The sequence below is a fragment of the Harmonia axyridis genome, chromosome 4, assembly GCF_914767665.1.
Source record: "Harmonia axyridis chromosome 4, icHarAxyr1.1, whole genome shotgun sequence".
In the NCBI taxonomy this organism is placed as follows: domain Eukaryota; kingdom Metazoa; phylum Arthropoda; class Insecta; order Coleoptera; family Coccinellidae; genus Harmonia; species Harmonia axyridis.
Window position 1 is genome coordinate 23,653,332 of NC_059504.1, and position 17,275 is coordinate 23,670,606.

General features: G+C 38.0%; 2 protein-coding genes across 2 annotated transcripts; both read left to right on the forward strand.

The window, feature by feature from the left end:
- Positions 1-2,519: 2,519 nt before the first annotated feature.
- LOC123678623 (RE1-silencing transcription factor-like) lies at positions 2,520-8,361 on the forward strand. Its single transcript, XM_045615754.1, has 6 exons — positions 2,520-3,325; positions 6,367-6,577; positions 6,757-6,972; positions 7,418-7,588; positions 7,648-8,112; positions 8,155-8,361. Exons 1-6 carry the CDS (start codon positions 2,520-2,522, stop codon positions 8,359-8,361), a joined length of 2,076 nt encoding a protein of 691 aa, XP_045471710.1.
- A 189-nt stretch (positions 8,362-8,550) lies between these two features.
- LOC123678624 lies at positions 8,551-9,725 on the forward strand. The gene is made up of 3 exons (XM_045615755.1): positions 8,551-8,561; positions 8,676-9,183; positions 9,342-9,725. The coding sequence occupies exons 1-3, from the start codon at positions 8,551-8,553 to the stop codon at positions 9,723-9,725; spliced, it is 903 nt and encodes a 300-aa protein (XP_045471711.1).
- The last annotated feature ends 7,550 nt before the right edge of the window (positions 9,726-17,275 follow it).

Genomic DNA, 17,275 nt, shown 5'->3' on the forward strand with positions numbered 1-17,275 from the left:
CCAGGTTCTCTCTGGATCATAGACCAGAATTAACTAACTACCTACATTTTTGTACAAGAGACAACCAGTTCATTTTCTGACCAAAAACAACGACCTCTACTACCGAAAGTTTATACACTTTGCTATAATTTTGATTTCATAATTTTTTTTTACAGTATTGAATTTATATATTGGAATAATGGCTTACGAACACGTAAATCCAGAAGTAGAATTGAAGGTGAAGGAGGAAGATTTAGAAATTACTGAGGAGTTTATCGAACCAAACGGAAATATTATTGCAAGAGAAACTGGCAGAACATATTACGAGGCCAATAATATGAAACTGGAAAGTGATGTTGGAGAGAAAGATAGAAATGAAACTCAGGAAAAATTCGAGTGTTGTTTGTGTGAATTTTCGACAATCTGGATAGGCAATATCAGGAGACATGTGAACATTGTGCATTTTAACAAAAAAGATTTCAAATGCCGCCTTTGTGACTATATATCAAGTGATAGTAATACGGTTTTACAACATATGAGTGATGTACATTTCAAATTGAAAAAATTCCAATGCCATCTTTGTGAATATTCGACGAGTCGAAAAACTAATTTGAAACGTCATATAACAACTGTACATTTGAATTTGAAGAAATTTAAATGTGAAGAATGTGCTTATGCCACAAATTTGAGTAGTTCGTTGAAATATCACATACAGAAAGTACATTCAGATACGGAAACATATCCAAAACCTAGAAACTACAAATGTAATGTATGTGAATTGTCTACAACTTCGAAAAAAGATTTGAACAAACATATCAAAAGTGTTCATTTGAAGATTAAAGACTATCAATGTGATATATGTGAATATAAGGCGAGCAGAAAAACTCATTTAAAAAGTCATATGGAAAATATTCATTCGACTAAAAAGTGCAAATTATGCGATTTCAGTACAACTGAGCAATGGACTTTAAGAAGACATGTGAAAGACTTACATCCAGAAAAACTGTAGAAAAACATCTATTAAAATTGGAGAGAATTTGTGAAGCAATTTGTTCAGTTTCAACTAGAATAATAAATTTGTATATATGTAAATATTTTATGTTTTATTTTATTTTTTCAATATAAATGAGAATGAAATTAAATTTATATCTTTTTTCAAGCAATAGAAATTTGGAGTAAGGTAAATGTCCCAATTATCGACACAATAGCGTGAGTAAGAATGACAAAGAGTCTTCAATTACGAAAACAATTTTTATGTAGTTGCAATATAGAATTTCCCATTCTTTGAACCTTCATTTTCAATATACAGAAAAAAAATCGTAAAATAGTAGAAATAATTTGAATAAAATGAATAAAATTCAGATGCCCCAATGGTCGACACCATTTAATTTTCCTGTGAAGAAATAAAAAAACAAACGAAGTAATACTTCTTCAACAAAAAGTATTCGTGAAGGTGCAAAAATCCTCGTCTTTGAATCGGATTTTTGTTGCCCCAGCACTAATTCTTCATGTTAAAATATTATTTAGCAACGTGTTTTTTCGAAGAATTCAAATGCCCTTATATTACTTACGAAAAATATTAAAAAAGTGAAAAATATGAAGGGGTGGTTCTGTATTTTTTACTTGTACATTTACCCAATTCTTAACTAAAATACAGAAAACAAGTACCTGCATAGATTTTTGCCTCTAGTGTCATCAAAGTCAAAACCATTCACACCAATTATTTGCAATCTTTAAAGAGATAAGGAAGAAACTTTCTTATAATTGAAAACCTTATTTTGTTATACAGTAATTGCAATGTAATAGCTTTTAATTATATGCACATTTCCAATGGTTTTTATTTATTCTGAGGGGTCAAAGAAAACTCTTATGATATAAAAAATTATCTTATCTCGCTTGAGGCAGTTAGAATTTTACCAATACTTCTCAGAAATATACGGTAGGGTGTAAATGTATGAAATCAATTCATTTCTTCTCAATTCTTGGTATTCCTGCGAAAGAGATTACGTTATTGGTATATCGTGACACTTTCATTTGAAGGTCTTTCAAGTATATATTCAATGAAATAAATTATTGTAAGATCTAATTATACTGGGTGAATTGAAAGATTTTCATTCAATTCAGACTCATAGTTTTTCATTACAGTAATATTATTTTTCATTGTCATTAAAATTACAATAAATACCCAAACGTATTACCTTCAGCGAAAATATTATATTACATTATTACCAGTTTGCGATTACGCAATTCCTTACCTACGTTCGATAGTTTGCCTTTATTGAAACTTCATCTTGCTGGTTATGCGCAGTGAGTTCGACATGGCCAAGCTTAAGCCAGACAATCAAGAAGAAGAAAACACAAGCCAGGTTCTCTCTGGATCATAGACCAGAATTAACTAACTACCTACATTTTTGTACAAGAGACAACCAGTTCATTTTCTGACCAAAAACAACGACCTCTACTACCGAAAGTTTATACACTTTGCTATAATTTTGATTTCATAATTTTTTTTTACAGTATTGAATTTATATATTGGAATAATGGCTTACGAACACGTAAATCCAGAAGTAGAATTGAAGGTGAAGGAGGAAGATTTAGAAATTACTGAGGAGTTTATTGAACCAAACGGAAATATTATTGCAAGAGAAACTGGCAGAACATATTACGAGGCCAATAATATGAAACTGGAAAGTGATGTTGGAGAGAAAGATAGAAATGAAACTCAGGAAAAATTCGAGTGTTGTTTGTGTGAATTTTCGACAATCTGGATAGGCAATTTCAGGAGCCATGTGAACATTGTGCATTTTAACAAAAAAGATTTCAAATGCCGCCTTTGTGACTATATATCAAGTTATAGTAATACTGTTTTACAACATATGAGTGATGTACATTTCAAATTGAAAAAATTCCAATGCCATCTTTGTGAATATTCGACGAGTCGAAAAACTAATTTGAAACGTCACATAACAACTGTACATTTGAATTTGAAGAAATTTAAATGTGAAGAATGTGCTTATGCCACAAATTTGAGTAGTTCGTTGAAATATCACATACAGAAAGTACATTCAGATACGGAAACATATCCAAAACCTAGAAACTACAAATGTAATGTATGTGAATTGTCTACAACTTCAAAAAAAGATTTGAACAAACATATCAAAAGTGTTCATTTGAAGATTAAAGACTATCAATGTGATATATGTGAATATAAGGCGAGCAGAAAAACTCATTTAAAAAGTCATATGGAAAATATTCATTCGACTAAAAAGTGCAAATTATGCGATTTCAGTACAACTGAGCAATGGACTTTAAGAAGACATGTGAAAGACTTACATCCAGAAAAACTGTAGAAAAACATCTATTAAAATTGGAGAGAATTTGTGAAGCAATTTGTTTATATTCAACTAGAATAATAAATTGGTATATATGTAAATATTTTATGTTTTATTTTATTTTTTTAATATAAATGAGAATGAAATTAAATTTATATCTTTTTTCAAGCAATACAATTTAGAGTTAGGTAAATGTCCCAATTATCGACACAATAGCGTGAGTAAGAATGACAAAGAGTCTTCAATTACGAAAACAATTTTTATGTAGTTGCAATATAGAATTTCCCATTCTTTGAACCTTCATTTTCAATATACAGAAAAAAAAATCGTAAAATAGTAGAAATAATTTGAATAAAATGAATAAAATTCAGATGCCCCAATGGTCGACACCATTTAATTTTCCTGTGAAGAAATAAAAAAACACACGAAGTAATACTTCTTCAACAAAAAGTATTCGTGAAGGTGCAAAAATCCTCGTCCTTGAATCGGATTTTTGTTGCCCCAGCACTAATTCTTCATGTTAAAATATTATTTAGCAACGTGTTTTTTCAAAGAATTCAAATGCCCTTATATTACTTACGAAAAATAATAAAAAAGTGAAAAATATGTATTTTTTACTTGTACATTTACCCAATTCTTAACTAAAATACAGAAAAAAAGGTAAAAACTTTCATTTTTCCGCGGTTTTTTTTGCATACCCGAAAAATATATCATAATTTAATTGGAATTACCTTTCCATACAAATATAAAGCATATAAAAAATCATACAAATTGTTTTCATTAAGTTTTTGTCCGATGAACCGTTATTCTAGCTCGAACGATCGTTGACAACTGTCGTATTTTTCTGTCTCTGCAGAACCCATTTATTGAGGTAGTTTTGATTTCTTCGAATTTATATGTTTTTGGGATGCTGAAAATGAGTCTGAGGTTTGCACCAAACGTGACAGATCATTGAAGAAATTGCAAGATAAACTTAAAAAAAACATTTTTTGGCGGTTTTTTGCATATAACTCAGAAAGTATCAATTTTTCGTGAATGACCTTTCCATATAAAAACAAAGTGAACAAATTTTCTACAAATTTCTCTTATCAAGGTTTTTCGTCCGATAAACCGTTCTGGCACAAACGATAGTTGAAAGTTTTATCTGTCTCTATAGAAACCCAGTTTTTCCACTCCAAAACCTTAATTTATCATTAATGATTTGTCTTCTACCCAGTAATTTCTTCTTCTAATACAATCCATGGGTTTAAACTATAAAGCCATCATTCACTTTAGAGAAAAAGCATTTTAAAGATCATTGTTTGAAATTTAGTTTATTTCTTTACATCGATTCCTATGAATATTTTCAGGACATAAAAACCATTGTAGTATTTATACCATAGAGTACTAAAATTCTTATTTCTGTGTGGAACGTTTAAATGCTAAAAAACCGGCAAAAATGAAAATTTTCACCTTTTTGGAATTTTTTCAATCTTTCATCATGAAATTTTGGTGGCCAACCCCAGATTCGAATTCCGTAATCTGTACCACACAAAACAAAATAAAATGAATTGAAGAAATAAAACCTATAACAACAACAACTGGGTTTTAGCAGAGATAGATAAAATATGCCAACTATCGTTTGAGACAAGTTTATCGTACAAAATACTTGATGGCAGAAAACGCCAAAAGATCAATTTTTTTTGAACCTGAGATTCGGATTCAGCGCCCAAAAAATACATAAGATCGAAGAATTCAAAACTACCCCATAACTTTCCCTTGAGGGGCGCATGTGAACACAAATTGACAGGACTACGTAAAGGTAATTTAATTCAGATTTCAGATTACAAATGAATTAAATTGAGAGTGATAATTTCATTCACTTTTTACAAATTCCATTAAAAAGATATTTTCGAGATTTTGAAAAAAAAATAAGTTCCAAAGTAAACGATCTGAAGTAGTACATATGTTGAATTAGATACTCGAATAAAATTCGTTAAATTGTGCATGTTCAGAAATCAGAATTGATAGAAAATAGAAAATCTCATTACTATTTACTTACGAATATATACTCCTGTTAACTTGATGTCGGTTCCCACAAATTATAAGAAAACTATTCACTTTCACTGTAACTACAATATGTTTTTATACACAATACTACAATAAGTTCAATAAAGTCGTTCGATAATCGGATATGATTTATAACACAAACCAGTGCGCATGTCAGACAACAGCATCTAGCGTCTAGTCTGTATAATCAAAGGTCTAGACGAATGCGTATATTTTCGTGACGTATCGTAGGAACGAAAATATACGAAGGTTATCGACTGCGTCTGTGCGAAGGTTGGTCGACAGTTAATCTGCTCGTCAGTTGGCTCCTTTTTTTGATTAATTTTGATATCTTAAACATTTCGGGGGGGGGGTTTGAACCCCCAAAACCCCCCCCCTGGCTACGTCCGTGATTCAGGGTAAAGATATTTAATTTTTTTTTAAAATTGTTGTTTGATTTTCGATGAAGGTAGAAAAGATTTACCAAACAGTATAGTCCAAGGTTGTTTGATTATTATTCTTCTTATTTATTTTTGAGGTTGTTTCCCATATAGGCTAGTAGTGTGTCAATTTGATAGACAATTTGTGTTTTTGTATTCTTCTCATAAATCATTTTCATTAATTATTAAATCTTGTCATTTATGAACACTTGTTCTTATTTAATGAAACACCTAGAAAAAGATCAAATATAAGACTTATCCTAGGGCATAAGCCGGACGCACGAAATCTTCTTTCGGAGAGTTCTCTATTTCATAAGAGAAAATTGTGTGAATTTCAAAATAATTATACTGGCTATAATTACTGTACGTACTGGAACTATAGAAAGTCGCTCTTCTAATAAGTTCCTTTTTAAACATCAACACCTAACTACAGGCCAGTTTATTACAACTTGATGGTCCTGATTCTTAGAGATCTAAAAGAGGAGAAATTGTTGACATTAGAGTTATGAAAATATTTTTTGAGGTTAAATTTTAGAGATTTAGAGTATGAGAAAACCCAGGTATATAAAAATTAATCTACGTTACAGAGAAGAATACAAATTTGGGTTCTGGAACGACAGTCTAAGATATGAGCTTTTGACAAATGATTTGTTGGTCGTCATAGAGCCAAGTACGAGTAACCAAACTTTGTCAGAGGCCAACAAATTCAAGAGAAGTAATTGGGTACGAGACATTATCATAAACAGAATTGACGAGAATTATTACAAGAAAATTATCAATATCCGAGACCCTGTTGAGGTAATTAGAGTTTTGAGGTTATCCAGTAAGAGCTAGTCAAATGTGACACAGACTTCAGTACGAGCTCGCTTGTACTACGTCAAAACGGAGAAACGCGAATAGGTCGATAATTTCAGTGAAAGATTCGACTCGATAGTATGAAAATATGAAGCTTGATTGATCTAACTGCTCTTGAGCAGATCTCATCTCTTGAGATGAGATCTGCATTTTATCAGGCTGTATCACGAGTCATACCCGAGTTACGAAATGCAGATCTGATCAAGAGACAGACCTCAAACCAAATAATGATTATAGTCGAGATCAAGACCTTCATCTCTCGATTAGAGGCTGAGAAGAGGTCTGAAATTAAAGAGGAGACTGCTCTCGGGGGATTAGTCGACCCCAGCCATGCCAAGGTCTGTGCTGGCATGGTTCACCACAGCCTCCTCGGGGCGAGAGTTGGACAGTGATCGACTGTCACTGACCAATGCGGTACGACTCCCCATACCCTGCTGTAGTGTCGTGGCTTGAGGTATTGCACGGGGTAAACGATGCCAGGTATGCAAGGGATCAGCACCTTCATGCCTGATATACCGACATGTGGAATCTGATGTCTGTGGTCATGTCTCGCGAGCAGAGGACACATGCCGGGGGCTTTGGCTTAACCGCCTGAACCGAGTATATGAAAGACACAATAAAAACTTTCCCGAAGACAAGGTGGAACAGCATATGCCGAAGTCTGCGTGGCTAGTGGGAGGATCTAGTCCTGAATATGCGAACTCCAGATACCGGGCGACCTCTGGTTTAATTGGCCTTCCAGGGGCATGCGGGGCTCTGCCTTTGGTGACTGAAATTCCCTAGCTGCACGTGGGCCTTCATATGGACCAAATAGAAGCAAAAATTAAAGAAGGGCCTAGCAATAGCCCTAATGTACTAATGGAGGAAGAACAAAGCCTCGCTCAGCCTGAGAAACAGGGCGCAAGTCCTGGCCCCATGGCGAAGGAAATGATGCTGAAGAGCAGCGATGAAGAGGTCGTAGCAGGCCGCGAAAAGCTGGCAGTCAGGAGACCTAGACTCTCCGGGACCGCCAGAAAGAGGATGAAGTTCTTCATAAAGAAAGGGACGATGCCAGGAAAGAAGCCTCCAAACCAATTGGTCCAAGCCAGACAACAGGTTGCGCGACCAAGAGAACTAGGTCGGAGGACAGCACACCTAAAGGCAAGAAGCCTAAGAGTGCCAAATATGAGGCTTCAAAAGCCGCACGGTCTTCAGGAGTTACCGGGGCTCAGGCCTCGGGTGCCTACAAAGTTCAATCCTCGGGAGCTTCCAGGGCTCAGCCCTCGAGAACACCCAAGGTTCCTGCACCAGGTGGGCCCACCTACAGCCAGGTTACCGCTGGTCTGAAGGTGGGGATAATGTATAAAAAGTTTCCAGAGGTGATTTTGGAAATGGACCAACTGAAGGCCATCAAAAAATTCCTGATCATAACGCCTAAGTTCCAGCAACTGCACATGAGGCCAAGCTGGCTTGAGCTGACATGCTCTGACAAAGCCACTGTGGAGTGGCTCCAAAGCATACAGCCGAAACTCAAACCCTAGGAGGGATCTGACCTGAGGATAGCCGAAGAGGCAGAACTGCCTCACCCAGAGATCCTGGTCGGCTATCTCCCCGACAGTCATGATCTCTCCACCGAGGAAATTCTCAAGGTGGTTGAGAATCAGAATGCAGGGCTCAAAACCTCCAGCTGGAGAGTCTTTCTAAGGGGACCATCAGGACCCATGCTCGAGATTGTCATCTCGAGCTGATAGAGCATCGGTCGAGAGACTCAGGCAGTTCCTTCCGAAGAGCCTAGCGGACATCCAACCTCATAAGGGGCAGATGTCTGACATGCCTTCAGATAAACCTCCAGCACCCCAAGGCAGCCTCTTGTGCCTTATGCTGGAGAACATCTAGAAGGCATGTTGATATAGGGCTGATACAAGAGCCCTGGATCAATGGAGGCCAAGTAAGAGGCCTACCAAACAAAGTATATCAGACGATATACTGTGATAAGTCAGTAAGTACAAGAGCCCTAATAATACTCAGAAGGGGAGTAACCTGTCTTCCACTTCCTGACAAGGGATCTTGCTGCGACATTGGTTGAGGTGCGAACTGAGAGCATCAAGAGGCAGCTGGTTATCGCCTCAGGATATTTTGCAGGAGACGCCATCAGCCCACCATCGGAGGAAGTACAACGCCTCATCGAATGGTGCCGCAGGGAGAAGAAACAACTGATTCTGGGCTGCGATGCGAACGCACACCACAAAGTATGGGGCAGCACAGATATAAATCATAGAGGTGAGGATTTCCTTGATTTTCTATTTTCTTCTAACATAGAGATAGAGAATGTGGGTAATAGTCCAACCTTCATGAATGCGATCAGAAGGGAAGTAATTGACCTGACACTGGCGATACCTTTTATTGCTGGGATGGTCAAGAACTGGAGGGTCTCAGAAGAACCATCCATTTTAGACCATATGGCAATTGAATTCAACGTTGAAGCAACTGCTTCAGCTGATGTTGAGTGCAGGATACCCAGGAAGACAGACTGGGAACTTTATATAGCCCACCTAAGTTCTGATCTGAAGGCCTGAAATACAACATCAGTTCCAATGAGGATCTGGAGAACGCCTCTGTTCACTTCACATCATGTCTGAAGAGGGCATTTGAAAACAGTTGTCCACTCAGGAAGAACACGATCTCCAGAGACGTCCCCTGATGGAACAATCATCTTGAAAACCTCAAGAAAACTGCTAGGAAAGCCTTCAATAAGGCTAAGCGAGAAGGCAGCTGGAATGCCTACAGACTGGCCCTGACCAACTACAACAAAGAGGTCAGGAAAGCCAAAAGGCAGTCCTGGAGAAGCTTCTGCGAGGGAATAGATAAAACAGCCCCAGCAGCTAGACTTCAAAAGGTACTATCTAAGGATCACTCCAACCCAATTGGCCAAATAAAGAAGCCATGTGGCCTAAAAAAGAGCCTAAGAGCTCTCTTAGAGACTCACTTTCCTGGCTCCAGGCAGATAACCAGTGAAGATGGGGCCCCCGCTGGGGAAGTATACAACCCCACCAGGTGGGATTCTCAGAAAATTGGTAGACTATTCACACCAGAAAGAATTGATGGGCGATAAAGAGCTTTCAGTCCTTCAAATCAGCAGGCATGGATGGTATTTTTACAGCCATGCTTCAGAAAGGTGTTGAAGTCCTTATAGCCCCGATAACTGAGCTCTTTAGGGCCAGCTTTACAAGGGGCTGTATCCCAAAATCATGGAGGGAGGCGAGGGTAGTATTCATACCCAAAGAGGGTCCAAAAGGCTCCCCGGAGCCTAAATCCTATCGACCCATATGCCTCACCTCTTTTCTCCTGAAGACCATGGAGAAAATAATGGATAATAATATAAGGGGAAGTTTAAAGCTCCAAAGCAAACAGTTTGCTTATAGGGCGGGCAGATCTACTGTAGACGCCCTTCATCATCTTCTCAGAGAGGTGGAAGGCACCCTCAACGCAAAGGAGATTCTGCTTGCAATGTTTGGTGATATCGGAGGGGCCTTTGACAATACCCTACATACCTCCATATGCAATGCAGCCGAAAATAAAGGGATAGAACCCTCCACTGTTAAGTGGATATCAGCTATGTTGAAAGGACGAACCGTTACAGCCTATCTGGGAGAAACCGAAGTGACCATGCTGACGTGCAGAGGATGCCCTCAGGGAGGGGTTCTCTCACCATTGATGTGGAGCTTGGTCATGAATGGCCTCTTGGAGAGGCTTACAGCATGTGGCTTTAACGTCCAGGCTTACGCCGACGACATAGTGGTGACTGTTAGAGGTAAGCATGGGGGCCCACTAAGTAGCCGAATGCAACTTGATCTCAGAATTATTGAAAATTGGTGCGGGGAAGAGGGGCTTACTCTCAACCCCTCGAAAACATCAATAATTCCGTTCACTAGAAGAAGGAATCTCGACCTCAGAGCTCTGGTCTCAAATGGTCAGACTCTGCACTTCTCTAGTGAGTGTAAATATCTAGGTGTTATCCTGGACAGTGAACTGAACTGGGGGAAACATATAGATAAGACTCTTTCCATAGCCACGGCGGCTATGTGGGCTTGCAAAAGACTCTTTGGAAAGACATGAAAAATTAGAGGCCCAGTAAAATATAATTGACTAGGATTGGATGAAAAACTCCAAAGTTGGTCTCTTTGGAGGAACAACAAGAGGTAGAGAAAACTAAGCCGAGGAAACGAGACAGGCCTAGAAAAGAAACTGAATCGAATGTTAGGGTAAATATCACAAAACCGTATACGAGGAGTCAAAATAAGGGAATTGCCGATAAAAAGGCAAGTACCCTGCTACACTTAGAGAAAACCGTAGAGGACGTAAGCTATGCAAGGAAGAATAAATTGATTCCATGATACAAAATAAGGTTTGGATATTGGTAGGTAAAGAGAATCTTCGAATATCTGGAAAACAGGCCAATATTATAGACTCGTAATGGGTATTTAAGAGAAAATTAGAGGCAAATGGTCTTACACGATACAAGGCAAGATTAGTCATACGAGGCTTTAAGGACAAAAATATTTATGACTTTAAAGATACATATGCACCAGTATCTAGACTTCCTGTAATTAGAGCTACACTTGCAATAATTAATAAGTATGATTTACATGCTTATCAATTAGAAGTAAAAAAAACCGCTCTTCTAAATGGTACTATAGAGGAGGAAATCTATATGGAGATTCTTGATGGAGTAGATATCTACAATGGGATCAAACGATCTCATGTATGTAAACTCCAGAAAGCCCTCTATGGACTGAAGATAAGTCCGAAGAGATGTAATAAGAGATCAAGAAACTTGGTTCAGAGAATGATCTACATGAACCTTGTTTATATACTTGGAAGAGAAATGGTAAAGAGGCACTACTAGTCATATATGTAGATGATATATTGCTAGCTTGTAATGACATACAAAAGCTGCAAGAAATAAAAGGCCACTTGAGAACAGCATTTGAATTGAAGGATCATGGAAAACCTAAAAACTTTCTAAGTATAAATATGGAGAGAAACCGAGAAAAGAGGAATATAAAAAATCGATCAATAAAATTATACCATTAATATATTAGAGAGATTCAATATGAATGACTGCAATGCCCAAAATACTCCTATGGTAACCAGACAGGTTGAAAATAGGATTAAGAGAAATCAATCACAGAATCTACAAGATGACTCAGATAAACAAGAGATGAAAAGAGTTCCTTATAGAGAAGCGATTGGTAGCTTAATGTATCTCTCAAACGGTACCATTACCAGACATTACGTTTGCCGTTAACTATTCAGCGAAGATGCTCTTCGAGAGAGTGGTCCGCCCGAAATAACAGGAAGCTGTGATACAGTTTGGGATAGAACCGAAAAATGGATTGTTGAAGCAGCAAGTAAAGTTCAAAAAACTGATAAAACAACGAAACGCCAACATTGGATGTCAGACAAAACATTGGAATTAATCGATAAAAGACTGACCATACGACAAACAGTTACAGATGCAGAGCAGCAGAAACTTATGCTTAGAGAAATAAACAATGAAATAAAACAAGCTTGCCGAAGAGATAAAAACGAGCACATAAACAAAATATGCGGAGATCTAGAAATGCATGCGACTGCGAATCACTCTAAAGAACTATACAACAAAGTGAAATATTTATCTCGAGAATTCAAAGCTAAGACTCAGATCATCAAGGACAAGCAAGGAAATATTATCACAGATGTGGAAGGTATAGCCAAAGTATGGAGGGATTACTGCGTCCAATTGTTCCAGGATACTCCGGATACCGTACCGGAAGACCATTTGAAAGACCTTGAACCTGAGATTCTAAGGGAAGAGGTAGAACGCGCAGTGAGAAGGCTACGAAATCAAAAGTCACCAGGATCCGATAGAATAACTGCTGAGGTTTTAAAAGGCATGGGAGAACTGGGCATTGACATTCTTCACGTTCTGTGTCGGAAAATTTGGGAATCGGGATACTGGCCGAAGAAATGGTGTCAATCCACATTCATACCATTGTACAAAAAGGGTTCACCACTAGAATGTGAAAACTACCGAACCATCGCACTCATCTCACACGCAAGCAAAGTCATGCTCACAATATTGAACGAAAGACTGAAAGCTTTCATTTTACCGCAAATACCCAATGAACAGACGGGATTTGTTCCAGGGAAAGGGACTCGAGAGCAGATTTTGAATGTACGACAACTGATTGAGAAAGCAAGAGAATTCAACGTAAAAATGATATTATGTTTTGTGGATTTCAAAAAAGCTTTCGATAGGGTGAGGTGGCCGAAACTGTGGAGGATTCTGTTGGAAATGGGAACACCAAGACATCTGGTGCGCCTCATTCGGCAATTATACTCTTCAGGCACAGCGACGGTAAGAGTCAATGATATCCACTCAGACGAGTTTTCAACAGCTTCTGGAGTGAGACAGGGTTGCATTCTGTCTCCTCTTCTCTTTAACATTTACAGCGAGTACATCATGAGGGAGATCCTCGAGAACTGGAATGGAGGCATTGCAATTGGTGGTAAGAAGATTAGCAATCTACGATACGCTGACGACACATTGATAATAGTCCAAGACGAGGGTGAACTGCGGATTTTAATGCAAAGATTAGAGAACAAAAGCTCAGTATATGGTCTCGAAATCAACAAATCTAAGACCAAGGTGATGATAGTAGATCGTCTTAATAATAACAGTCCAGACATCACAAGGATTGCTGACCTCGAGGTTGTCAACCGCTTCGAGTATCTGGGATCTATTGTGACGAACACCGGCGAATGTGAGCCCGAAATTCGAAAGCGCATAGCGATGGCGAGAAACTCTACAGCGAAATTGGCCCGTATCTGGAGGGATACCGCAATAACTGCAAGAACCAAGGTTAGGCTAGTCCAATCACTCATTTTTCCTATCGCAACATATGCAGCAGAGACTTGGACATTAAAGATGGCAGATCGACGAAGAATTGATGCATTGGAAATGTGGTGTTATAGACGCCTCCTTAGAATACCATGGACTGCTCGTCGCACCAATGAGTCGATTCTGAGACAACTGGGCATACAAACAAGATTGTCGACTAAGGTTAGTCAGCAGTACCTTAGATATTTTGGACACATTGCCAGGAGATCGGATGGAATGGAAAAGTTGATCATCGAAGGAAAAATCGAGGGAAAAAGACCTAGGGGACGCTCACCATCACGATGGATAGACCAACTTAAAACTCTAGCTGGGGAGAATATGCACGAAGCCGTTCATCATGCCCAAGATAGGGAGTCCTGGAAGCAGCTCGTTCAAAGAGTCGCGACATGATGTCACTACACCCTTACGAGGGTTAGATTAAGAGAGAGATTCAGCGGGAAAACAAATAAAGCCCACCGAAGCTGATTGGAAAGGTGTAAAGAGAATCTTCAGGTATTTGAAAGGTACTCTGAATTTAGACCTAAATTCACTGTTCAAACTAAAGACATAAAGGCATTTACTGATGTAACCTTTAGAAACCATATAAACTCTTCATCAACTGGAGGGTATGTTATTAGATTGTTTGGAAATGTAATAGCTTGAAGAAGCCTTAAACAAACCTAAGTCACTCTGTCCACTTGTCAAGCCGAATACCTAGCCATGAGTGATGCCTGTCTGTCAAGAATTAATACCTCTTGATAAGGCACTTAGATTTGTGATAGGAAAAACGATGTTTCCTATAACAATCTGGTGTGATAACAAATCCACCGGAGACTGCACCAAGAGAGATGGTAGTCACAAACTAAAGTTATTCAATGATCGTTTAGAGGTCATAAATGACGATCTACTACATAGAGAGAAGTCTGGACTTAGACGACATAAGGCTGAAGCACATGGTGATTTAAAAAACAATGTGTTGAAATTAAGAGAACCACAGTGAGATGGATTCCAACCAAAGAGAATGTGGCAGATATAATGACAAAACCTTTACCATCAGACGGTCATAAGAGATTAACTCAAAAACTTATGATTCAATAATCTTAGAATACAAACTCATTGAATCTTTGTTTTCCGATTATTCTTAGAGACTAGTACAAACTAATTGAGTCCTGTTTATAGATTAATCTTACAGTGGATAATGCTGGTTGTAGTTCGATGAAGAAGGGAGTATTACTTCATCTGAACAAATTACGAAAGAGGCAACCAACATTACATCCCACCTACTCTTAGCATTACTTCATCTTACCACCGCGGCGCTCTAAGCGCTTAGAGTTAGAAAGCCATCGAGGGCTATCGGGAGAAGGAACAAGAATCGATCTTCAATGATCTTGAGCGAATGACAGATGTCTAACCTTAGATATCAGTCCCTTCGAAAAACGAGCTCGCTCGGAGATATTCTAGAGACTATGTTAAACTATAAAACTTAAACTGTGTATTAGTGAATACTCTACAAAACCAAGCAAAACCAGAAATCCAACAGTGGACATCGTGATGAAATTTTCGATCGTCGAAAATCGCCGGGCATCACATGCCCTGGCATATAATAATAATAAAAATGTTTATTTCCTATATACTGGAAGAAATTTAACAATTTGAAATCATCTTTGTTTGCTAAAAAATAACAATCAATACCCGATGGGTTTTTCGGAGGTTTTCTTGCATCTCAGGCAGCGGACCTGCATTTTACTATCGAAATGTAAGGGGTTTAAGATCGAAATTGCATAGGCTATTTATGATAGAATTTCTCAATATGATTACAATTTTATATGTTTAACCTGGGACCTGGCTCTCTCCTGATATTTCAAGCTCGGAAATCTGTAAGAATCAGTATATTTTGTATAGAAAGGATCTTAGCTTTGGCCTCACAACCGCGACAATTGGTGGTGGAGTTCTGATTGCGGTGAGTTCTGATTTAAAGGTTAATTTTGATCTCAGTTGCATAACCGAAGTATTTCATAATATTGATATTGTTGGTTTGAAGGTGAAAGAGCGAGGTTCTAGTTCATATATTTTCACTATTCATTTGCCCCCCAGTTCCAGATTTGAGCCATATGAAGATCTCTTCGATGCTGTCTCAAGCTTACCATATTTGCTTCTAGATGATGGCAATCTAGTTATTCTTGGAGATTTTAATATTCCTGAATATGTGGATTGTCAGTTATCTTCTTCTTATGTTGTAGGTAGAGTTGAAGCTTTCCGGGGGCCGGGTACTTTTGAACAACATCAATTCAATGATATTGTGAATATAAACGGAAAACTTTTGTATCTTGCTTGTTGTCGACATCAAGTCCTCGTTGCGAAGTCTAAAAGTCTAATTCCCTTCTCGTTATCCTCATCATCCTCTTCTAGAGTTTTCTCTTACTTTGTCATCAAGACAGCCAAAAGATAATATAAAGGATTCAATTTCAGAAGAGCTAACTGATGAAAGCTAATTAATTTGGCTCGTGTAGGATTCTATGAAAACCTGAATTACATTCTAGCAGCATGTGTTCTCAAAACATCGGGTAAAAGGTCCCTATACCCACCTTGGTTCACTAATGAAATTATTTTTAGGTTAAAAGCCAAAGATAGATGTCGACGTAGATATCAATCTACAGGTTGCATTTCATTCCTGGAGGAGTTTGGAAGGATTCGCAGGGATCTAAAAAATTATATATTGGTTGCCCCAGCCAGTTTCTCTCGTGAGGCTGAGGATGATTTGTCTAGGGATCCATCTAAGTTTTGGGCTTATTTGAATAAAATTAGAGGAAGTTCTTCTATTCCAGGGTCGATGAAATTTAATGGTTCCGTTTTATCTGCGCCTCAAAATGTTGCTGATGCTTTTGGCGACTTTTTTTAAGTCTGCTTTTGTAAGCTCTTCTAGGCATCAACAAAACCATGTTGGCCGGGGCTGTTTTGAGCAAACTCTTCCTTGTCCCATAGACAATATCATGTCGTCGGCAAATAATTATTGTGATCGGAGTTGCCCGATCTGTAAAGATAATTTCATCGTTAATAATAAGTTCATAAAATGCGAATTGTGCTCGTCCCAATCGCATGTACAGTATTTGCGTATCAAAGATCCGGTGGTGAAAACATTGACAGAGTCCAGAAATCTGAGATTTTACTGCGATACTTGTATTCTGGTCGTTGATTCCAAATTATCGGGACCATTTCAAAAAGTCGACAATCAAGCCCTTATTGCAGATCTGGAGAATTTGATATCCAAGGCAACAGAATCGATGTTACAAAAAATGGTTACTGAAATATCTGAGTTACGGTTTTGAAGGAAAACAACATCGATTTGGTTCGGCTACTAACTTTCGACGAGAAACATAAGACATTAGGGAAAGAAGATGTTGTTTGGTTGAGCATACCGAAAGAGATATGTCACCTCTAGAACCTAAAAAGAAAGTACCAGAGGTAAACTGCTTGTTGAAGAACAGAGTAAGGACCACATCGATCAAGCTGGATAGGGGCCTTTTGAAGCTATCACTCTCTAAACTCTGCTTTCCGGGTATTTGGAAGGAGGGGAAAGTGTGCCCTGTTTTCAAGAATGGCTGCAAGGAAGTCGTTGAGAACTATAAACCCATTGTCATTCTGAGCAATTTTAGTAAGGTTTTCGAAAGAGTATTTTGCGAAATAATTTATACACACGTAAAATATAGAATAAATGATAGTCAGCACGGTTTTATTAGAGG